This window comes from Taeniopygia guttata, chromosome 11, assembly GCF_048771995.1.
Source record: "Taeniopygia guttata chromosome 11, bTaeGut7.mat, whole genome shotgun sequence".
Classification (NCBI taxonomy): Eukaryota; Metazoa; Chordata; class Aves; order Passeriformes; family Estrildidae; genus Taeniopygia; species Taeniopygia guttata.
The window spans coordinates 5,795,352-5,819,534 of record NC_133036.1 but is presented as its reverse complement, the minus strand read 5'-3'; the positions used below and the strand labels follow the sequence as shown (position 1 = coordinate 5,819,534).

At 50.5% G+C, this 24,183-nt stretch overlaps 1 protein-coding gene across 3 annotated transcripts in view; it reads left to right on the top strand.

Moving 5' to 3' along the window:
* CPNE2 (copine 2) overlaps positions 1-24,183 on the top strand; it is a 43,719-nt gene that overhangs the window by 8,998 nt on the left and 10,538 nt on the right. For all 3 annotated transcript variants that reach the window (XM_002195660.7, XM_072934573.1, XM_072934571.1), the window contains exons 2-11: positions 1,996-2,192; positions 7,415-7,594; positions 10,472-10,546; positions 13,253-13,324; positions 16,793-16,876; positions 19,873-19,962; positions 20,172-20,270; positions 21,057-21,143; positions 21,314-21,373; positions 23,774-23,907. In XM_002195660.7, the coding sequence (XP_002195696.6) occupies positions 2,025-2,192; positions 7,415-7,594; positions 10,472-10,546; positions 13,253-13,324; positions 16,793-16,876; positions 19,873-19,962; positions 20,172-20,270; positions 21,057-21,143; positions 21,314-21,373; positions 23,774-23,907 (1,049 nt within the window). In that variant the 5' untranslated portion in view covers positions 1,996-2,024. The remainder of the gene's footprint in view (positions 1-1,995; positions 2,193-7,414; positions 7,595-10,471; positions 10,547-13,252; positions 13,325-16,792; positions 16,877-19,872; positions 19,963-20,171; positions 20,271-21,056; positions 21,144-21,313; positions 21,374-23,773; positions 23,908-24,183) is intronic.

Below are 24,183 nucleotides of genomic sequence, written 5' to 3'. Positions count from 1 at the left end.
GGAGAAGGGGAGATGGAAAAACCCAGCCCAGATCTCCCTACTCCGACAGGACCAGGTCCATGCCAGCACAGCTGCCCCATGTTTGCTTTTCCGAGGGAGTAGTAGACAGACAGCAGCATAAATAGAACAGGCTTGGCTATTTTAGGACATTGATTACATGATCAGTGCATTAAAGAAAAATAATTAAGTAAAATCTTCACTTTAGCTGCAGCTGGCAACATGGGCTTGAGTGGAACAGAGGCAGGGATGGGCACCTTGGAGCTGCTCCCCCAGCCATGGTGGATGAACCGTGAGGACTTTTACTTCTCCACGTGTTCCTCCTTGAAGCTGCAGTAGATGGAAGCTTTCCCATGTGTGCCACCGTTCTGGTGTGGCACTGCCACCGTTCTGGTGTGGCACTGCCACCGTTCTGGCGTTGTGCTGCTGTGCACAGGGGGTGATGGCATGAGACAGGCTTGTTTTAGGCAAGAGGGAGCCATGCTTGGGGAAGGGATGTGGGTGCTATTTTGGTGATGTTCATGAGTGTCTGCAGCCAGGGATGGGGTTTTCCTTCTTCTGGAGAAGTTTGAGTTCTTAGGGAGCCGGGATGGTTGCGCAATCTTTCCCTGGGGAGCAGTCTGGGGTGAAGAGCTTGTGTTTACTGGTGGGGGTTAAAACCAGGCTTGTTTCTGGCGACTTAGTGCCAAGCAGAGATCTTGGCAGGCAGGAGAAGAAGGCTCCAAGCCTTGGGAGCTGGAGCTGTTTCCTGCTCAGAATTCATTGCAGCAGGGCTGAGCACTCAGGACAGCCGGTGGTGAGCCCGGAGCTCCTTCTCCTACAGGGATCATCTATCCCTGCCCTCCGTCCCCATCCCAGCTTGGAAGCTGAGCTGCAAGGGAAAAGGGCAGCAGCCCAGCTCCTGGCAGCACAAGGGCTTGTAAATACTCATGCCCAGGCAAAACAAATAGATAATATTAATTGGGGTTTCAATGCCAAATAGAAGCAGATGGTTTATCAAGGTGGAGGAAGGCAATGTTCGAGGGTTTCAGATAAAGTGGATGAGCCAGGAGCCACTCTTGAAAAAGAAGATAAAAGATATTGGAGCAGCTGCTGAGAGGAGCTCACTCTCCACTAGCAACCATAGACACAAAGGTTTGCTAGTATAAATTAACATGAAAATTCTTTTTTTTTCCTCTTTTTTCTTCCCTTTCTTTTCCATTGAAGACCACTGGTGATTCGTGACAAGTGAAATGCTTATTAGAAGTCAAGACTGTCCTGTGGGATGGGGTTTTGCACTAATAATGGTATAAAACACATTTATCTCTGCAAAATGGCTTTGGCAGCAGACTTTTGATAGGATTTTAAATGGATTTTTAGTCAGGACCCTGTAAATGGTGCTCCAGGTCATGCAGTGCTTGTCACATGTGCCTTCACTGCTCTGAAACAACTACTGCCACTTTTTAACTGCTGCCAGAGCCACTGTTCTCTGCTGGCCTCGGGAGATGAGTGGAGATGGGGCTGGTTCAGGACTGGAGCTGCCCTGCATCACACTCATCCTCACAGTCTCACCCCTTTCCCTATGATGATTTGCAGAGCAGAGCTCAAGTTTGCCCCTCTTAGCTTAGGTCCGTGGTCTGTTTCCTGGGGACAGCCAGGCAGCAGTCAAGTTTGTGCTGAAAGGTGGTGTGGAAATGTGGCTTCTCAGTACAAACAAAAGCCCAGTATGCTGGAAGAAGAGGCTGGAGAGTTCCCTCTCCCTTGTGGGGGTAAGATGTTGCCTTTCCTTGAAAATCTGTTATTTATGGAGCAAACTCACAGCAGGTCATGGGTGCTGTGCTGGGCTTCCACTCGGGACATCTGGGAGATGGAGCCAGGGGAGCCTCATGGTTTAGATCACACGTGTAACTTCGAGCAAGAGGCTCTGCCTGTGGCCACGCTGTGTGTGCCCAGCTCAGCAGTGCTGCCAGAACATTTGCTGCCTCCCAGCACTGAGGCTTCTCCTGTGCTGTCCCACAGAGTGCCTGGAGCTGCTGCCACCGCGGCCCATGGCGTACACCATGACCCCCACGCCGGCGGGGCCCGTCGGCTCCCAGTACTGTGTCTGCAAAGTCGAGCTGTCCATCTGCGGCCAAAACCTTCTGGACAGGGATGTCACCTCCAAATCCGACCCTTTCTGCGTCCTCTTCATGGAAGTCAACGGGAAGTGGGTGGAGGTAAGTCCTGACCTTGTGTGGGTTTATTCCCGCTGTGCTTTGCTCGTGCTGGTGTCCCTCTTTCTGCGCTCACGCCTCCCTGAGCAGAAGTGGAAGCTTTTCTGGTGCTCCTGAGGCTGTGGGTGGCACCAGTGTGTGAATTTTTCTGTGTCACAATCGGTGCTTTCTGCTTTGCTGGGCATTGGCTTTAATTGCAAATTCTGGTTTGTACCTGCAGCTGTAGATGGTTGGTCTGGGAGGGAGCAGGGTAGGCAAAGTATGGATATGTGATGGATACAGGCACCTGCACTGAGTACAGCAGACAGTGAGGATTAAGGGATTTAAATCATGTAAACCAGACAAAAATGTTCCCAGTTCCTGGGAAATTAGGTGGTCTCATTCAAGTACTTGGCCAAGGAGCTGAAGCAAGTACTGGCCAAGAATCGCCAGCACCACCTCAGGTATCCAGCAGCTGATCTCACGTTCAGCCAGGAGAGTGTAGGGGAAACCTCACTTTGCCACAGTCTGCAATTAACTTCTTTCAGCCTGGATGAGGCTAATGAGCTTTCCAGCTTTGATAGGTGTCATCTCTGACCTAATTGTGCTTTTCAGGAATTTTTCTTTCTGTCAGTAATGTCTCAGTCCAGCGGTTTTGATCCTGAAGCTTCCTATGCGATACAAATGTGTGGTGCTTTTAGGTTTTTGTTTTCCTTTTGTTGTGCTATTTTTAGCTTCTTTCTAATTGGCACGGTAGGCACTGGACTGAGCCTTGAGCAGCAGCTTGCTCGTGCTCTGCTGCCGTGTGTCAGCAGAGGCAGAATGGGCTGGCACGGGGTGAGTTCTGGTCAGTGGCACCTCGGGGACACTGCTGGCATGGAGATCCCCCAGCACTCACACGTCTCAGGGCTGCTGTGAGGGTTTGGCTCGTGGCTGGGTGCTGGGCAGGGTCAGGAGAGGTGGGATTGCTCGTGAGAACCTCACTGGATGGGATGTTTGGTGAACTCTTGGCAGCTGATGCCACGTAGTTCACAGCTACCCCCTTGTTCTCTGTGGATTTTGGCCACACAGATGTGCCCTTTGCCCTGAGTGGAACCTCTGCTGTCTGAAAGTGGTGGCTTTAATAGCACAAATGAAGTGTGGGGACAGAATAAGCTCAATGGACCCCATCCCATCCCATTGCCCCCTTGTCCTCCACACCAGATTAGGGACATGTCCCAAGCCTTGGACCTGGCTGTGGTGGTGGGTCTCCTCCTTTGGCACGAGCCCTGGTGCTGGTTCTGAGCTGGGCAGTGGGACTGTGGCACCAGCTGATGCCAGCAGGAAGATTTCTGCTCACTGTTCTTTCTAGCTGTAACATTTGTTCCCAAATACAATTATTTTGTCTCACTGAGCTTAATAGGAATTAAAAATCTTTGTGAATCAGCCTCGTAGGAGTGGGGGAGGGAGGCACAATAAACCACAGGATGGGAAATGAAGATGGGTGATGTTTAAATGTTCTGCCCAGTGATGTCATCTCACAGAAACCATGAAAGAGCTGACCTGTGGTGCCAGGAACAGGGACAAGGGACACATGACTCAGCCCTGCAGCTGCCTCAGTGCCACTGAGTCATCCAGGCAGTCCTGCACCTTCCTCATGAACTTCCCTTGGCACTTCAGACAGCATCTCCCGTGCTGGAGCATGAAGCACCTCCACATGCTGGGGATGCTTGGAGGTCCCCAGGCAGCTCCCTCTGAGCACTGGGAGGCTCTCCAGCTGCATTCACTGAACACAGGAGCTGCTGCTGGAGATGATTTCCTGGTTTTGTCCTTGATTTGCCGAATCGTAGAATCGTGGAATGGTTCCTGTTGGAAGGGACCTTAAGGATCACCTTGTTCCTACCCCCTGCCATGGCCCTTGCTTGAAGCCACATCAACCTGGCCTTGAGCATTTCCAGGGATGGGGTGGCCACAACTTCTCTGGACAGCCTGTGCCAGGGCCTCACCACCCTCACAGGGAACAATTTCTTCCAAATATCCAATCTAATCCTGCTCTCTGTCAGTTTGAAGCCATTTCCCTTGCCCTGCTGCTCCATGCCATTGCCTGAAGTCCCTCTCCAGCTCTCCTCTGGCCCTTTCAGTTGTTCTAAGGTCTCCCCTGAGCCTTCTGTCTTCTGAACAATCCCAAGGCTCTCAGCCTTTTCTCACAGGAGAGGCACTCCATCCCTCTAATTGTCTTTGTGGCCCTTTGAGGCTCTTATCCAAACAGATTTTTTAAATTAGCCTGGCTGCCTTTTATAAACCCTTGTGCTTTTTTGCTTTTTGGTGGCAAAGGCCCTGTTCTTTCCAGGGACTGCAGACCTGAAGGGAGTGGCAGGAGCTGATGGCAGGTGAGGGATGGTGTGTGAAGAGACCTCATTTGTGATGGTCACCAGCAAGGGGATTTGTGCTCACCAAACCAAAGATCAAACCTTTGCAGCTGTCACTGGGGATATTGTTGTGCTTCACACTGGCATCAGGCAGGAGATTAAACTGTTATATCTGGGTGTTGAAGAAAGCCCCATCACTCCCATGTTTACCTCAAGCTGGCTGGGATTTTCATTCCCTTCCTTCAGCCACTCTTCCAGAGCAGAGCTGGAGATGGGACTGAAGTTATCTCCTTTGGACTGGGGTTTGGTGTGAAAGGACTGGTTTCCCTTGGTCCCTGGCTTCCCAGTTGTTTGAAGAACATGGAAAGACCTAAAATCCATCTCTGCTGCCTGTGCAGTCCCATCTCCTAGGCCTGAAGGGGGATTTGTGAATGTTGTGCTGTTGAAATAAAGCAGAGCTGTGGATGCCCTCTGCTCCTGGTCCAGCTCACCCCTGGGCAGATGCTCGGCTCCTTTGGTACGGGGTGGCAGCAGAGAGGGGAGGATCTGGGTGAAGCTGTGTGGCCCTGGCCAGCTCACAGCCCGCTGGTGTTGATGGGTTTGGTTCCCTGGGGTGCAGCAGGTGGCTATTCTGGGAACACAGCATTTACTTTAGTCGTTTCTTGGCAATTAAGACAGACTAAGCGAGCAATTTCAAAAAAACCTGCCATCGTTGGGTGTATATATAGCAAACTCACCACATTTCCACTCAGCCCCTCCAAAACCTGCCTTCTGTGCTGAATGAGTTTCTTTGGGACTAAGGTATGTGTTTGCTTTTTTTTTTTTTTTTTTTGGCTTTTTTTGGCTTTTTTCTGCTCTGCTTGTTCCTGGCTCAGCAGCTCTGGCAGGCATCCCACCCCACCGTCCCACAGCCTGGCACTGCCCAGGGATGCCAGCTGCTTTCCAGAGAGGTCTTGCCCTGGATCTGGGATGCACAGGCAGCTCAGGCTTGCCCAGAACTGGGTGTCCTGGCTGCAAGACAAGGTGGAATTCCAGCCAGGGTCACAGCATGGCCAGAGGATGTGCTGTCCCACAGGGAGATGGGATGGTCTTTCCAGACACCGAGGGCAGCAGCTTTTGATAAAATCACACTGGACATATCTGTGTTGCCTTTTCTTTTAATATCCATGCTACCATATCCTGGGATAACAGGGTGATGTGGCAAAATGCCAGTGCTGTCATAACACCTTCCACTAGATCAGGTTGCTCAGAGCCACATCCAGCCTGGCCTTGAACACTTCCAGGGATGAGGCAACCACGGCTTCTCTGGGCGACCTGTGCCAGTGACTCACCACCCTCACAGGCAAGGATTTCTTCAGAAAATCTAATCTACACCTGCCCTTTGTCAGTTTGAAGCCATTCCCCATTGTGCTGTCGCCCCAGGCCTTTGTCCAAAGTTCCTGTCCAGCTCTCTTGGACCCCTTTAGATGCTGGAAGGTGCTCTGAGGTCTCCCCAGAGCTTTATCTTCTCCAGGCTGAACAGTGATATCAACATGATTTCTGCTGCTCTTCTGACAAAGCTCCTGCTCGCTTTGCATGCTGGAGGATTCCCCCCAGCTGTGGTGCTTTCTTGTTCAGCTCTCGGGCTCTGCTGCCATGCCCTTCCTGCCCCTTTCAGCTTCAGAAGGATATTTTGCATATCAGGCTCTAAACTTGCCCTTGTCTCCTGCCTTTCAGTGTGTCTGGGGGGAATATGGGTTCTGACATTAGAGTTCAGACTCTGCTTGTCCACAGACTTCCAGAAGCAAATACACCAGCTTTTCTCATCTCAGTTTCCTCAGTTTCTAATGCTTTGGCCAAAATCATGGGGGTTTGTCTTTGTGCAAGCTCACGACATGATCCCTGCTGGTGTTGCCACCCTTCCTGCAGTGTGAGTTATGGGGTCTGGGACCAAAATTCCATTACTGGAGGGCAGCATTCCAAGATTGTGACTGTCCTCAGGGTGTTTTTTTTGGCTCACAGAAGGCTTTCTGATCACCTTTGCCATGCAGTGTTGTAAACCCACACTTCCACCAGCTGCCTGCCAAGTTTCCTCTGCTCCTATCCCTGCTCTTGGCTGTGGGATGCTGCAGAGAGCTGTGGTGTTTCCCCTCTGACAGCAAGGTCCCCACATGCCTTGCAGGTTCCATCCTCTCCCTTCCAATCCATCAGGGACATCATTGCTTCCAGCCTTCTTGCAGTAGTTCAGGGTGACAATATCTACTGAAGTTTTGTCTCTGGGCCCTTCCAGCTTCTTGTTGCTACTAATGCTTGATGAAATCTATGAAAAAAAATGGACTGTGGTGATTTTTTAAAAATCTTTTTATCTATGGAAGGCAAATAAAAAGAAACCACATGGATGTTTTGGTTTGAGTTCTAGAGAGAAATGCTAGTGAGTTGTGTTCTGTCTCATGACTCTTCTTGTTTTACTTGTCCTTGTTGCTGGCTGCAAAGACTGGAAGAAACAAGTTTGGCACTACAGCTGTGAGGGTCTGGTTGAGGATCAGAGGTGCGTGAGAGCCTCAGTTCATGGGAGAATAGGGCTTAGGAGCACATGAAGCAATTCTGGCTTCAGTGATCCTCCAGTCCATGCTGAGCCTTGGCTGAGTGGGCACTTCCATCCTGGCTGTTGGGTGGGGAGGGTTGTCCATGCACCCCATCCTCGGGGAGGCAGCTCTGCGTGATGTGCCAGTGTGTGTTTAGATGGATCCCAGCTTGTGCACCTGGGTGGCACAGCCTGTGTTTAGGGACAGCTTTGCTGGGGGCTTGGTGTGCTCATTCTGGTGGTCACCGTGGGGTTTCTGGGTGGCTCTGGCTGAATTCAGTTTCAATGACAAAGCTGTAAGATGCACTTGCCTAAATGCCTCTTTTTCTTTGCAGCTGGACAGAACAGAGACAGCCGTGAACAACCTCAACCCCGCTTTTGCCAAGAAGTTCATCATTGACTACCACTTTGAAGAAGTGCAGAAGCTCAAGTTTGCCCTGTTTGACCAGGACAAGTCGAGCACGCAGCTGTACGAGCATGACTTCCTGGGCGAGTTCTCCTGCACGCTGGGCACGGTGAGTCTGAGGTCCCTGCAGAAAAGGGACCCCAAACACATCAGACACGGGGATGTGGTGAGGTTACAGCTGCTCTTCTTACCCCATGCAAAGTTTTCTGGCTCCTTTCTGGAAAGACAAATTTATCAGCTGTTGAGGTTGAACTGTTCCACAGTAGGGGATGTCTACTTGCTCCAGTCTCATGGCATGGGTTTCTGGTGCTGGCAAAGAGACATCAGCTGGAAACTTCTGGCTGACCTGGATGACCAGTTTGGGCTTGGAAACTTCCAGATATGTAAAGTTAGGATGCATGTAGTCTGCCTTTTTTTTCTCTTTCTTAGAGTTTTGTCTATTGCTGTTGTGTAGCAAAACGTTCCTCCTGCTTGAGCATGTTGGTGCTGGAATGTGTCTTCTGCTCTTCCTGTGGAAAAGCTTTTGGGACACAATGCGATTTATAAGTTTTGGAAGGTCTTTTCATTCATGAGCCCAGACCCTGTTAGAAGCTGGCAGCTACATTCTCCAAATGTCTTTGTCCTCTGGCTCAGAAGCAGGGAATGAGAGGGATTTTTTTCCATCTTTTTGCAACATCCAGCAGCTGAGGGCTGCTGGTGCCTGGTACAAATGCAGAGGCTGAGAGAAACTGCTTCTGTTGTGCTCAGTGCTGGGACTGGGGAGGAAGGAGGTGCTGTAATAGGTGGGACAGCATGGGGAGCCAGCCTGAGGTGCTCAGGGAGGCTCATGAGCAGGATTTCTTTGTTACACAGAGTGCAGCATGGCACTGCAGGTGGCAGGCAGGACCAGGGGCTTTACCACTGCCAGCTCAAGAGCTTGACATGTTAGAAGAGCACTGACATTTACAGAGTTTGAAGTTTAATGACTGGAATTTTGGAAGTGCTCTGTGATGACCTAATTCTGCTCCTGCAGGAGTTAAGAGAGTGCAGGCAACAGCTCTGGCCTATGTTCAGTGGTTCAGCTTAAACCCATCCTTTACTGTTCTGCTGTGCTAAAACACATCCAGCTCCAGTGTGGGGCAGCTCAGCAAGGGCTGCTTGTGAAAGTCATGGGCTTGGTGGAAGCAGAGAATTCATGGACATAAGGACACAGCTGAAACCTTGCTGCTCCTGAATGTGACTCTGAGGCAGCCCAGATCTCTGCAGGCTCATGTTGGGGAAGAACATTGTCCATATGCAGTGGGGAGGAAGGTGGAAGGGTCTGAACCATCTTCTCCTGCTTGTTGGGTCTCCCAGGTGATCTCAACCCTTCTGGTGCTTGGGAAGGTGATTATGTCAGAGAAGAGCCTGGGCAGACCCTCCTGGGCTGTGGTAGTGCTGGGGATGGGCAGAGGTTGGCAGGTCTCACATCCAGGGGCTCTCTCAGAACAGCTGATGGTTTTGCCATGATGGCATCACTGTCTTTTGTGTCTTTGGGCACAGCTGGTGGGCTCAGTCTGTCAGGAAGAAGAGAGCCTGGAATTCTGTAATCTTACCCAAATATTTTCACTCTCCAAAAGAGAGCTTGACCTGTGCCCAGTTTTTGCAGCAGTTCCAATGTCAGCTTCTTGGTTCAAAACAATACATCAGCTTGGAATGGAGGAATCTCTTAATTTCCCTTTTTTCCCTGAAATCCTGTTTTCTCCTCTCCCTGTGGCCAGCATGAGCTGGCAGCACAGCCCAGTCATGGAGCAGAGGTGGACTGGAGGGGTGGCACTTGTGAAGGGTGAGGAGTGAAGCAAAGGGGATGGGGGCTTGTGGGTTCAGCCACCCGACCGTGGGCTTCCTGGTGCCTGGGACTTGCTTGGTGAGTTTTTTCCATGAGTTCTCAGAAGCAGAGAGCAGTTGTGGGCAGCAACAACTGGGCAGTGAGAATCTGACTTTTCAATTCTGAGTTTCATTGAGCTCTGTCAGATTAGCCAGGTTGCTTAGTGGAGCTAATGAGGTCTGTAGTAGGATTTAAAAGGACAGCTGGATCATTCCCAGGCCTGTAATGACCTCTGTGGCCAAAGGAAATGTAGCAGGGATCAGACTCCAGGCTGGAGGGTGTCCATGGTTTCTGCTAGCCAAGGTTGTGAGGTTTGTCCTGCCTGTACCCAGCATGGCACAAAGATCTGCTTACACTGGCTGGTGATTCCTGTGCACTGGGAGCACTGGGACTTGGCTGGCTCCTCACAAAGGTAAAGGGTTTTTCCTTTGAAATTACAAGAATCATAGGATCACAGAATGGTTTGGATTGAAAGGGACCTTTAAAGCTCATCCAGTCTCGAGGGGGACGCACTGATGTGGGATCAGGGCACACATAGTTCCAGCAGGTTGCTGGATCTCCATGTGGGCATCTGCACCTCATAAGGAAAAATTACAGGTTCTCCAGATCTGAAGGAGACTGAGACTCACTGAGCTGGGAAAAATCGCAAGGGTTTAATTAATTTCCCAGTTTATTCTGTCTATCCTGTTACAAACCAGAAGTGAAGGAAGAACATGCCTTTGGGAGTGCTGTCCCTGCTCAGGGGGTCCAGAATAATGGGAGAGCATCCAGCTTGTAATCAGGATCCACCATGGAAACACGTCCTACAATCAAGGTGCTAGCAGGGGTCATGATAGAAGTACGTGAAATGGGCCTTGAGGGATTGAGTGGTGATGCTGCTGGGAACAAATTGCAGTAGTTCTGTCTGTGTGAGGACCCACTGATCCCTGGGTTCAGTGGGAAGTGATCTGTGCTGTCACCCCGAGGGCTGGGGTGTCAGTGGTGACATTCCCACTCTCACAGCCCTGCACATCGCTGCCTTTCTTTCTACTCTTGCAAATGCTTAATCTGAATTAACCAACATGAGCAATGATCAGTTGCTTATGAGTCTGCTTTTGATCACTTGTACAATCATGGCTTTATTGTCTTTGCCTTCTCTAGATTGTCTCCAGCAAGAAAATAACACGGACTCTCCTTCTGGGGAACGGCAAGCCAGCTGGGAAGGGGATGATAACGGTACGTTTGCTCCTCTGTGCTCCTGCTGGCCCTGTGCAGGTGGATGGGGGCAATGCAGGACACTCACAGGGGGTCCAGGAGAGTGGGGTGTATCTCTTGAAGATTTTTCCCTGTACCTCTTGTTTTCCTGGCCACTTTGGTCTGTTTGGAGGACAGTTTATTTGGGACACTGATCTTGCTCAGTGTCTGTCCCGTGCTTAGCACTGCGGGTCTTCAACCTCTGCTTCAGTCTGAGAAATAAAAAATACCTCAGTCTGTAGAAGTACAAAGTAAATCTATGCTGCTGCTGTTTGTTATCTGGTAGAAGGAGCCTGCTCAGACCTCTCTGGTGCAGCGACAGGTAATAGGGCTCATTCCTTTTGCAGGGATGGGTGATTTTGTTTGTAGGATGAGGATGTGCCATGGCAACAACTCTCATAGCAACAGCCACTGATTCTGATACAGACCCCTTCGGGCAGTGGCCTTCCTGCTGTGGATCTCTTTAGCAATGTTCTTTTTTAAAAAGAAGATACTAAATTTAGGTGTGTTTCTGTTCTACCTCAGCTGTCATCATTTTTGAATCTCTGCTGTGTTACAAGTTTCGTGAAATGTGCAGCTGGGCTGCAAAGCTGTGGAAGGAAAGGCCAGCAAGGAGTTAAACTTCTGTCAGGTTTAAAAGCACTGGGAAGGTTTAAAAGCCTGGGACCTGGTGCATCTCAGTTGCTGTTTGCTTTAGGGGAAGATATTTTTCTCTCCTAATTGCTGCAGTTAGTCTTTAAATGCAAGAGGAAAAGCCGCAGTGAGGTTCAGAAGTGGGGCCATTCCCAAGGCTCTCAACATCCCATCCAATGCTTGAGTGGGAAGAGCTGAAAAAGTTTCCAGTCAAGTTCAAAGGTTACGTGCTTTAGAAAAAGGAAGGTCCTGTTCTGTCCCTAATGTGTCATTAAACAGCCAAAGGGCAGAGGCATCTGATTAATGTTGTAGAACTGATACGGTTTCTTGATCTCATTTTTTTCATCCTGGCCTGGGCTGGGGGATGGGAACAGGGTTGTGTGTGGTGGGCACTTTTCCCTGCTGCCTGGTGCAGTGCTGGAGCACAGGCTTTGGACACCACTGGAGGAGCAGGCTCCAGGGAGTTTGGAGCCAAAGTCTGACTTCCTTGTCCTCATTCCCTTCAGTTTTGCCCAGCTATCCATTTTCCTAGCTGAGGTGCCACACAGGTGACTGCAGCAGAAGAACCTTGGCTGAATAGGTTGGACTGTGTGGGTGTCCCTAAGCTTGAAGATAGAAGATCCCAAAGCAAACCTCTGTGTTTGTAGAAGTCAATTTTAAAATCTTGCTGCACACCTCTGCTGGACACAGTGGTAGGGATGTTGTTACTGTCTGTGCTGGCCAAGAGAAGATGCCACCAGCAACCTGTGGCAGGGTGGCACAAGGACATTCCTGGCATGTCTGCACAGCCTGGCTTTTGCATAACCTACAGTGAGCCCTAAAGTGCTGGATTCCAGCTGGGCATGCTTTTGTGGGGCTGAGGAAAGGACAAATTTCATCCTCTTCCCTACAGTTTCTCTTCCTCCTGCTGATTTTGGTGACTGCTTTCACTCACCAGGGACTAGGTGGGAGAGAAAGTAATTCCATGGCATGGCAGCAGAGAACTTCTGTATGGAACAGAGGGGAAAGCTGGGGTTCATGTGCAGTGAATGAGTCCTCTGTGGACCAAAGAGCTGTGTCCACCATGGGAAGGCCAGGAGGTTGTCCAGGAGCTGTGGCCCATCCCCTCACGCAGCTGCCCAGGCAGATGCAGAACCTGCATCTCTGCCTCCTCATCTCTGCCAACTCCCCAGCTCTCCTAAGTGCCCACAACCCTCTGACTGCTCGTTCTGTAGAAAATTGTCCCCTGGAGTTCTGCAGGTTTTTCTTAAAGCCTTGTGTAATGACACTGCAGAATCTCAGTGCAGGACAGCCCCCAGCAAACAGCCATGCTTGGGACACTGTGCACAAGGACAATGTCCATGCTGGGTTCCTGGCTGTTCTGGTGCTGGCTCCTGCCCTGGGAGAAGGATGCAGCTGGGAATGCTGCGGAACAGCTCAGCCCCCCCTTGAGAGATCAGAGAAAGGAGAGGTGGAGAGCAGATGCTTGGGCAGGAAAAAAAAGACAAGTGATTCAGAAAATGGCTTGTAATAAAAGTGAATAAATGTGGGGTTTTGTTATAAACATTCCTTTAAAATACCAAGAGACTGATTAGACCATATTCCAGACAAAACTGGCCCACCGGGGGTTGGCAGCCGAAGCCCTTCTGGAGCATGTGTGAATAAAGTCTCTCCAGCTGAAGTGGTCTGGGCTGTGCTCCTGCCTGCTGCAGCTCCTCAGGAGCAGTCATGGAATCTTCATCCTTGGGGCTGCCTTATCAGGTGGCCATGTGGAGACATGGCTCAACTCCTGGGTTCCACCAGCATTCCCCCTAAGGGAAATGTTCCCTAAAGATGTTTTTGCCATGCCCAGGACGTGAAGCATGAGGTGGCACATCTTGCTGGAAAGGGTTTATATGGCTTCTCCTTCCTCTTGGCTCAGTCTGGACACTTCTCCTCCTTGGAGGTCATGAATGAGCCCTGGTGTAGAAAAGCCATGAGAGACCAAGTCCAGCATAAAACTCAAGAAAGGGATTTAGTTTTTTACTGGAAGCTTATTTTTTTATGCTGAAAATGAATGTTTCCCTTGTCTTTCAGATAGCTGCTCAGGAACTCTCAGATAACAGGGTGATTACTCTGAGCATGGCTGGCAGAAAACTGGATAAAAAGGTGAGTGGAGCTGTGTCTGGGGGATGCAATGGTAAATTTCTGCCCTTGGGATCTAAAGAAATCTCTGCTTTGGGTGTAGCAGTGACAGAAAGCAGTCCCACTGGAGAAAACTTCAGGGTGAAACTGGGTGAGATCCTCTGGCTGTTGGGTACAGCTATGCCTCAGTTTCCCTTTTGTCATGGTATTTCTTCCTTCATCACACGTCTCAAGATGGAAGAATTCTGTGTGGCACAGGATCTGTGTATCAGCATGTCTCAGAGACAGCAGATTTACTTCTTCAGTGGCAGCTGTTTGGAACTGCCTCCTGACAAAACTGGAAGTTTTGATGACCCTTGACTCCCTATCTCACATGTGCTGAGGGCACCTGGCTTGTTACCTTCAGCCTCTCTGGAAATGGGGCAAAAATCTGCTTCTGTATCAAAGTGTAGGGCCTGTCTTCTCCAAGGAAGTGAGGATCTCACAGAGGCAGGTAACACAGGAGCTTTGGATGTGATGCACAGGAACCAGGGAGCCTCACTAATGGCATCTTCTGACCTTATTTACCAGGCAACCAGAGCTATTCCTCTTGAACCAGTCCTGTTGCTAAGCAATCGTTGGGAATATTATTTTTTCCTTCTTCCTAGTCTCTCCAGAGCTTGTTTTATTGGCAGGATGGCCCTCAGTTTCTTTGCAAACAGGGTAAAGCAAGCAGCCAGGCAGAAGGGTATTTGCTGGGGCAGAAGATGGGGTTCATCCAGTCCTGCTGTTAAAACTCAGTGGGCATCTGGTTTATCCAAGAGTTTTATCCCACCTGTTGGAAGTGACTGTTTTCTCACCCTTCTACTTACCTTGCCTAGTGCAAGGAGCCAAATGCCCCAGTTAAGAGGTAACAAACAACTCAACTTCATCTACAGGTGTCAGCAGAAAGGTTGTACTCAGTGACCACCTGCTGTCACCAAGAACTGACAAAGTTTCTTTACCAATTCCCATACTGCAGGACAGAGTTGCAGTGCTCAAAGTCTTGCTCATGGGCAAAGGATGCTCAGGTCACTTCATGCAAATTAAAATTGCCCTTGAACAAGGATATTGGATGGAAAACAGTATTTTTGTGTCATTTTTGGTTATGGTTGAAATGCAGCTGTGGGAGCTAGGTAAAACTTGTTTAAGCTTAGGGAAGAAAGTGAAAAATTGAATAAACAAGAGAAAACCAAGGCTAAGGTTGGGGAGTTGCAGCATCCAGTACCACACAGCATGGAGCTGGGGAACACAGCTACAGGCTCAGACATTATAGGAAGGGACTGGATCTCACAGGATTCTGTGGTGGGGTCATGGGATTATCTTTAGTGCACACACGAAGCTGAAGCTGTGGTCATCCCTCACTGGCAGCTGTGCCACAAGGCCAGCCTGGAGCTGTGTTCAGTCCCAGGCAGCTCTGCCGTGGCTACCCTGAGGCTGGGATCTCTTTGAGGCTGCAGGCAGATCCTCCTCCCCATCACATGTCCATTCTCTCCACCTGCATCTCACTACCTTGATTGAAATGCTGAAGCTGCAAAGCAGGAGCATGTCAGCAGCAGATTCAGCCTGGGGCTCTTGTGTCAGATCAGTTCTTGGGAGAGTTGTTGAAAAATAAAATATCTTGCAGAAGAGGAGGTATTTTCACTTGGGACTGGCCATGTGAAGCCCACAGCAGTGGGGACAGCAGAATGGCAGTGATGCTTCAGCATGGCCAGGGGGCAGCAAGTGCTGTGAGCCAGGACTGCTGCTGGAAGCTGTGATTTAGGGAGCTGTATCTGCTGGAAGTGCCAGCTTCTCCCTCCTTCTCCATGGTGTGTTAAAACCAGTTTGGATCATTTTGATTCTTGGATCAATTTCCTGATCAATCTGGTCTGCTGAGCTCCTTTGGTTGCTCAGTTTCCATCTCCTGCCAGGTTTGTAGGGGTGAGATATGTGTGGGTTTGATGTTTTAAAATAGCAGCCCACAATCTTGTGGCTTGGAGGCATCTGCCACCCTGCTTTGAACAGAGCAAGGCTGACCGGATTTGCAAGCCAGGCTGACCCACGTGGGATGGCAGCAAACATCCTCAAAGCTCCCCGGTGCCTCCACCAGCCCACGCTGGGCTGGTGCTGATGAAACTCCTTGGGCTGGAGGTTAAGCCAGCACAGGCAGGGTCAGGTACCCACCACTGGTTCTTTAATCCATCTGTGCAGCTTGCAAGTGCCAAGCCCGGGTGGTGGGTGAGCAGGATCAGAGCTGTGCTACAGCCATAAAGCTGCAGAAGGAATGGCTTGTGTTTCTGTCCTACAAATGTGTGAAAGAGGGTAAGAAAAAAATAGCCTCTTCTCACCAGAGAGCCTTTATGGTCTGCTTCTCTGCAGAAGAATTTGGACTGAAACAAGTTGTAGTTTCCCCAAGCCAAAACACTTTGCATTGATTTACTTTTGTGTCTGCCTTCACAAACAGAATTGGATAGAAATGTTGATGGATTTTCTGCTGGGACATCGCTAGAACCCTGTCCCAGCTGCCATCTCCTGGGCTTGCTGTGGACAGGAGGTTCTGGAGTGTCCATGTTTCCTCCTTCTCCATGCACAGACCCTCACATCCCCACTGCATCCCTCAGAAGCACAAACCCATAAAAAGTTCCTCCAGCTCTTTGAAGGATTCAGACACCCACCCTCCTCTAGGAGGAAAACCCAACTGAAATAACTTGAATCCTCAATATTTGGAAAGTCTGGAATATTTGGGATTTGGTTTCTTGTTAGCAACTCCTTGTTTTTTTTCTGAATGGGAGTGAAGTTCTGCCTGGAAAATCTGGAGTTTCCCTGTGGGTGCCACCAGCGCCTTCCGCCTCGCCGGGTGCCGAAGCAGCCAGCCCCCGTGCTGCTTCCAGCAGGGGTTGTGTGTGTGTACATGTTCCTCAGAAAGCAGCAGCCCTTTGTCGGGGGATTATCTGAGGAGAAGCTGGCAGCAGAGGCAGCACACACTGACTCAGGGCTGCGTATCTCAGGGTGTTACATGATCTCTGTCAACACCAGGGCAGCTAGCTCCTTAAAGACTTCCTCTGCTTATGCTTTACTGCTGTGTGTAGGAGGGTGGATGTTCTTCCTTTCTCCCCCAAGACATGCACTTCAAAATTCTGTTTTTCCTTTGAGGCTTTGGATGTTTTTCCAAGCCCAAACACAGCTGCCTCCCAGCTGGGGTTGTTTTCTGTGGCATCTGTGTCCAGAGAGCTTTTGGGGTAGGGGCACACGCTGGGGTGCCAACACACCCGCCTTGCAAAATGTGCTGGGGAAATCAAGGGGATTCACACAACCAGGACAGGGAGGTGGGCAGGACACTGCCTGTGGGTGCTGCCTGTTTGCCAGCATGCCTGACCTGGCCCATGAGGACAGGAGAGCATCTGCAGGGCTGGCAGTGGCACAGAAACATCTCTCTTGGACCTCTGCTGCTCGCAGAGCACCACGTAACCCATCCTGTTCTTCTCCCTCCAGGACCTTTTTGGGAAGTCAGACCCCTTCTTGGAGTTTTATAAACCAGGTGATGATGGGAAGTGGATGCTGGTTCACAGAACAGAGGTGAGCAAAACTCCAACCTGAGCTGCTGAGACACCTCCCTCCTCACATCAGCTCCTCTTGCCCTTCATGGCATTATCTCATCCATTGCCTGTGGGGCAGGGTGGGAACCTGGGATTTCAAAACCTTACAACTCGCTTCCTGATGTCCAGTTGAGGCTGCTGGACTCCAGCAGATGAAGGTTCACTGGGGCCAGCAAATCTTGAAATCTTTTCTGTGCTACCCACTGCTGTATGTAGCATGCAGAGAGGGAGATGGTCTTGAAGCCCATGATAATCTCCAGTCTCATCCTGGGCTTAGACTGAGCCCTGGCCCACTCTCCCTCCCCTTGCAGGAGCATCAGGATGAGCTGTGACCTGGGGAGATGGTGAAAAGAGGTGGTGTGAGGTAGGGAAAGGTTAAAATGAGTTTTTGCCACACCTCCACCTAAGCTGGGTGTTCAGGCACTTCCAGTTTCAGTGCATGAGCACCCAGCCTTGTGTCTCTCATGAGCCAGAGCCACAGGCAAGGAGGCAGAGAGCTGTACCAGGCCCTTGGTGGGTCTAATCAGGGCCATCTGACCCTCCTCTCCCTCATTTATACCTGTTGTGGTATTTTGATCTGAGCTGGTCACGTTCTCAAGCTGCTAAAGCCAGTGATGTTAGGAATACCAGCCACAGCATAGGCAGAGAGAAAAAGGCTGGATTTTGCTTTAACAATGGACTAATAAGTACTTTTCAACTGCTCTTTCTTCTCCTCAGAGCTTGTTTCAAGGCTCTTTTTAGTTTGCACATAGTTCCTGGCAGCTGGCAGAGAGAGGAGGGGGAATCACTGGTGGGGGAGACTGACAGCAGCTTCCATGGCAGAGGAAGAGAGCTCCATTTCACCCCATCTCACACCCTTCTTTTTCCATCCCTTTTCTTGTCCCCTCAAAGCCTGGCTAAGGAGTTGTACCATCACAGGAAGCTGCTGTAACAAAACACAGGGGGAGCTCAGGTGGAAGAAGAAAGTGGTGTTTATTTACAATGTCTCTGCATATGTTTGGTTTTGCCACTTCTGTGCAAAGTCCACGAGGATTTCCTTCACTCACACACCCACATGCACACGAGCACCAGGATGTAGGTAATGCCTTGTGTCCTGTGGTATCAGTACAGGCCATCCTTATAGCCTCAGCTCTGCTGTTTACTTTTTTGTGCTTTCCCACACACCTTTCCATGCATATTTAGTTCACATCAACCTTAGTATTTCTCCTGTATTTCTGTGGGAGTAGGCTGGGGCCTTACTTGTTTTTTTCCCTCGTGATTCAGTGTGTGTAGCTGGGTTTTGACTCAACAAGATGTGTTTCTCAGATGTGGGGGGTTGGAGTGGCCTTCAGCCCTTCTTTCTCAAGAGGCATGGGTAGGTGACTGTGCTCCAGCCGTTGCTGGCATCTCTACAAGCATGTCAGGTTTGTGGGGAGCAGATGTCTATACTGGTGTTTCCTCTGAGTTGCTGCCCATTGTCCTGTCTCACTGAATCAAGGTCTAGGCAAGTTTTCTTTCAAGCAATGGGTGCTCCAGCTGGCCTGAGAGGGATACCACATTAGGTGACCCATCCCTGGAAGTGTCCATGGCCAGGTTGGATGGGTCTTGAAGCAACCTGGTCTAGTGGAAGGTGTCCCTGCCCTTGGTGGGGGATTGGAACTGGATAATCTTTAAGGCCCCTTCCAACCCAAACCATTCTATGATGCTGTGACCATCTTTGTGCTTTGAGGCTGGATATGAAGAAAGAAAGTTCTCCATTCTTGCAGCTTCCAGTGCAGGAATAGAGCCAGCTTTCAGTCTGATGCTGGCATTTCTCCTGCCAGCAGACAGGGCAGGCGTGGCAGGGCAGGATGAGTGCACCACTGCAGCTTCTTGTCCAAGCACAAATGTGAATGCTCAGCTGGAACTCTGGCTCCTTCCCCACCCACCCTGGTGAGCCTGTGGGCAGCATCCTGGGATGTGTGGGCTCCCCCTGCTCTCCCAGGCTCCTGGAGGAGGTGTTTACAAATTCAGCTAAACTGTTCCTGCAGTGTCAGGGTTTCCCCCTCTCTCAGTAGGAGCCTTGCTGTCGAACAAGATGCCAGCTCCAGGTCCCATGCAGCTGTTTGCCCACAGCAGCAGCCACGGATCTCTTCCTCACTGCTCTGTGCAGTGACTGTCCCAGCTGCAAAGATCCAAGGTCCTTCACACAGATATACCCCATGTTTGCCTTGCACAGAGAAGGGTTAATTTGCTGCCTGTGCCTGACTTTCTGAATATCCCTGTGAATCTCTCCTTGTGAGCACCACACCTTTGTGAAAAGGGATCTTTGCCTGCCCTGCAGGCACCTCAGATGTACACAGTGAGTGCCTGGAGCCCGCTTGAGTTTGCTTAGGTTTCTACTAAGCAATTGCATTCTCTCAGGAAATGTCAAAAAGCATCAATTAATATTTCTCCAGCCCAGGCAGCAGATGTTACACAGATGAGACAAGAGAGCTTAATGTGCCCCGGGCTGTTTTGGCTTTCCAGGGCCGGTTGCAGCATCTTGCTGCTCCATCTTCTCAGTGGTCAGAGCCCAGATGGATTCAGGCTGTGTTTGGGTGCTGGGGGGGGGGGGCTGTAAGTAACGAGTAGGGGGCAAGCAGTGGGATGCAGAGGGCATAAATAGTAGCTGCTGGCCTGGGAGCTGTGGAGTGGGCGGCTGTGCCCGTGCTCAGGCATTGCTGTGCCCGTGCTGCCCGGGTGTGCCACAGCTGTTCTCTCAGGCAGTTTTCCTTAATTGCTCCCAGGGGTGGATAAATCACCCAGAGCAATGAAAACAAACCTGGTTTAACTCACACGTGCCGCAGCCTGAGAAGGGGAAGCTGCTGTGTCTCAGTTATGGAGGCAGGGGAGGGCTGAGGCAGCTTTCCTGGCCTGGCTCACTGGGAGCCGCTGTTGGAGATGTGTCCCTGCTTTGTCCTGATCTCCTCCCGTGGGTGTGCCCATTGTAACAGCATCCTCTGCTCCCACCTCCAGGTGATCAAATACACGCTGGACCCCGTCTGGAAGCCGTTCACTGTGCCTTTGGTGTCACTGTGTGATGGAGATATGGAGAAGCTGATAAAGGTAGCAGGAGCCCTCTGGCTTGTATTGTGGGGATCAGCCTCTGGGGCTGACTGTTCAAATCTGAAACCCCAGGGCTGGCTTATTAACAAACCCCAAAACAACAAAAAATTGGCTGTTTTGGGTCTCCAGCTGGAGAGGCTGGGACTTCAGCAGCTCTTGCAGGAGACAGCTCCTGTTTCTGAGGCTGCCTTGTGCTCCTCCCACCCCAGGTGGTGTGTTATGACTACGACAGTGACGGGGGCCACGACTTCATCGGCGAGTTTCAGACTTCAGTGTCCAGGTTGTGTGAAGCCCAAGATGCCTCTCCAGTAAGTGCTGACATGCTTTTGGGGAAGAATGAGGAAGGGGTTGATGATAGACTTTGGTACTTGCACCCTCAATCTGTGCTCAGAAGAAGCCAAGTCCAAATTCCTTTCTTCTTCCACCCACACCATGAGTGACCCAGGCTATGGCTGCAGCTAAAACATCTGAGCTGGAGAGAGCTAAGGCAGACTTTGCTGAAAATCAGGCTCTGCTGGGTGTCTGAAGCAGCACCCATGGTTTGGAGGTGCCCTGTGGTTTAGGGGGCCAGAAGGGGAGGTGTGACTTGCAGCTGGGGCTGCCTCTGCAGCAGGGGCAGCCTGGTCCCCAGGAGTGCAGCTCCACACCAGTTTTGTGCCAAAGGTGTCCCCATTTTGCCCTGAAGTGCTGTCCAATATCCTTGGCAGATTCCTCCTGACTGAAGGTCTGTTATGAAGACCCGTGGATAGCAGAGCTTTGCACTGCTCTCTTCACTGGGATTGCAGGCCAGGAGATCTTGGCCAAGGTATGGAGGGGTGTGAAACACCAGGTGTGGTGCATTGAGTCTCCTGCCTGGGGAAACTGAGGCACAAAGGCATAAAAGTGCCCTGCCTAGGACTGCACAAGGTTGTAGTGCCAGAGGCAGGCATTGAGCCCAATTTTCTTCTGGATTTGCAATCTATAGCCTGGGAATAAAACCTTCTTCTTCAGAACTGGAGGGAGGCTGCCCCCAAGACATGCTGATGGTGGCTTCTGCAGCCGCGTGGCACAGCCCAGCACTGCTCTCACACCAGGGTCTGTCTTGTGTCTTACAGCTCGAGCTAGAGTGCATTAACCCCAAAAAGCAAAAGAAGAAAAAGAATTACAAGAACTCTGGGATCATCATTGTCAAGTCCTGCAAAGTGAGTATGTGGCTGTGATGTTTCCATCAGCCCTGACTGAGTTTGGGTCTTCTCGAGCTCCCCCTTCCCTTATCCTCTGCCTCTCTTGTGTTTCCAAGGGCCTGCATAGCCTGAATTATGATGACAATTATGACAATTGCTGAAATTGCTTTTTTTGTTTTTTCTTCCAGATAACCAGAGATTTCTCCTTCCTGGACTACATCCTGGGAGGCTGCCAACTGATGTTCACTGTAAGGACCTTTGCTTCTCTTTGCCCAGTAGTAGTAACACCTCTGTGATGGGCAGAACTGGGGAGTGAGGTTCAGTGTGAGATTTGGCACCAGCGTGAGGCACTTGTCGTGACAGTGAGGAGCTGCCTGTTTGCTGTTAAACCGTGTGGGTTTGGGGATTCTGGGGATGCTGAGGTACATCCAGGAGCTTGGAGGAAGCTGGCTGCACTTTGGCTGAAGGCCAGACTTTCAAAAAGACCTGACCCTTCACAAAATGTCACCAACTTCTCTCCCTATTTCAAGCTTTAACCACCTTAATTTTTTTTGTGGCAGCTCTCCTTATTCTGAACCCAGATGGGAGACTTTGGGATGTTATAGAGATGGTTTTCTGCATTTTTACTGACATTTTCACCTTCTTTCAAGCTGGACCACAGCTTGTCAGGAGTAAATAAGCAAGAACATGACAATCCTGAGTGAAACCACCACAATGCAGAAGTGGGTTTCTCAATTTCTGCAAACTTTGCTGGTGCAGTATCCAGAGAGCTGCAGGCACTCACAGTTAGATCAGTTTGTATTTTGTTGTTTTATCTGAAAACATGATGGGGGAAGAGTAGGAGGAGGAGGAAGGGTTGCCATAGGAACAGCAATGATTGGGAGAGCTTTTTGTGTACTGTTCTGCCTCTGTGTGCTTTGGTCTTGGTGCTGGAGAGTGAATAGAAGAGAAAAGCAGTGAATTTTTTGGTAGTACAAAGCTCTTGCGTGAATTAAGTTTGAATGCAGAAATTTTCCCCCCATCTAAAGATCTGTTGGTTATTGGAGGGCTCCTCCTCCTCCCAAGGCATCCTTGGTCCAAAGGGTGTGTTTCCACTGCAGAAACACCTGAGCTGGCAGGAGCATTCTGCACACACCCCCTGCAATTTGGAAAGATCACTGGCATCCTCCCCACCAAGGGAGGGGCTCAGGAGAGGAGGACTGAAGCCAGAGAAGAGGGTTTTGGGCCCAGTCCTGTGCCTTGTGTTAGAAGCAGACCAGCTGAGTCCCTCTCAGACTCAGTGCCTGAGTCCTGCTCTTGATGACATAGCTTGCACAAGCAGGGCCCCTGACTGTCTGACTCCACTGAGCCCCCACCCCGTGCCTCAGTTTCCCTCTGGCTCTCTGGCCCTGGTGGCTTGGCCAGAGCTGGGGTGTTCCAGAGGTGAACCACAGGTTTGGTGAGGCTGTACAGTTGTTTGACAAAGAAGTTAGGTCTTCATGGAACCATAGAATGGTTTGGGTTGCAAGGGACCTTCAAAGATCATCTCATTCCACCCCCCTGCCATGAGCAGGGACAACTTCCATTGGACCAGCTTGCCCAGGGCTTCATCCAACCTGGCCTTCAGCACTTCCAGGGATGGAGCAGCCACAGCTTCTCTGCACAACTTGTGCCTCACCACCTTCACTGTGCAATATTTCTCCCTTATCTCCAATCCAAATCCACACTCTTCCAGGTTAAAAACAAGTTCCCTTGTCCTGCCATTGTGTTTTACCAGCCACCCTGGCACAAGGTGGTGGCACATCCTGGGCTGTGATGTCTTCTTGCCCCAGCCATGCCAAGGTCCCTTCTCAGGCAAACTGCCTCTCCCATTATGAGTACAGAGCAAAATTCATCCTCTCCCACTATGGGTACGGAGCAAAATCTCTCTCAAAATCCCTGAGCTCAATTTAGCCAGTGGAGTTATTTTGGGTTTTGCCTCTCTGCTAAGCAAACAAGTCGAGTGCAGTCACGCTGCCTGTTTGCCTCGTCCCAACTCTTCCTTCCCAGTCGTAGCAAATTGGGTGGCTCAGCATCTCGCCTCTTCTGGCCAGATTTATCTGGGTCTGAGATAGGCATTTCTACAAATGCCTTTAAATAGAAAGCCTAATTTAGTGCCTTCCTGACAGAGTCCCCTGAGAGCTCAGCATATATTGGTCCCTGGGGAAGCCTGGAGAAGAGCAGGTCTTCCTGCCTGCAGGGCAAGGTCTGCTCAGGGTTGTGATTCTTTGGCCAAAGACCTTGAGATGCAGATAGCCAGGTAGCCCCAGCTGCCTTGGTGTCCCTGGGGCTACTCAGTTCCTGTGCATCTGGGACATGGGCAGCGAGAGTCCTCAGCTGGAGGTGCTGGTGGCTTGCTCCAGGAGCTGGGGCTGCTTGGGGACACCTTATGTGATGCTCATTGATGAAAACTGGAGGGGTAAGAGTGAATGACTTTGCCTAGTGTAGTATTTAATCAGCTTTTTGCAGGAAAGGTGAAGAAATGGATTTTGTTACACTTTTTCCAAAGTTTGAGGTTTGGGGTTTGAGGGAGCTGTGGGTGGGCCTCATAGCAATGGAGGCTTGCTGGCCAGGTCTCTGGTGGCATTTGCTGACAGAGGATGGGTTTATGCATCTCTCTTGTCCTCCAGGTTGGGATTGACTTCACAGCTTCCAATGGGAACCCCCAAGAACCCTCCTCTTTGCACTACATCAACCCCCTGGGGACAAACGAGTACTTGTCAGCCATCTGGGCTGTTGGCCAGATCATCCAGGACTATGACTCGTAAGCACCGTGCCTTCTGCCACCACCCCTGTTCTGCAGATGCTTCTCTGGCTTCCTGAGAGGCTTCTGGGATGCATCTGCCTTGATCCAGGGCTAAGTAATACCTTAAGGATGTTATTTACCATAAACATCAGGATGCAGGAGAGGGTTGGGACAGGCTTTCTCCTCTCCTCCCATTGCTGCTGTGGAGGGGAAGGAACATTGGCAGAGGTGGAAGATCTGCTGGGGGCAGGTGCCCTCAGCTTGCTGTTGTTTACTGTCAGAGCTCTGACCCCA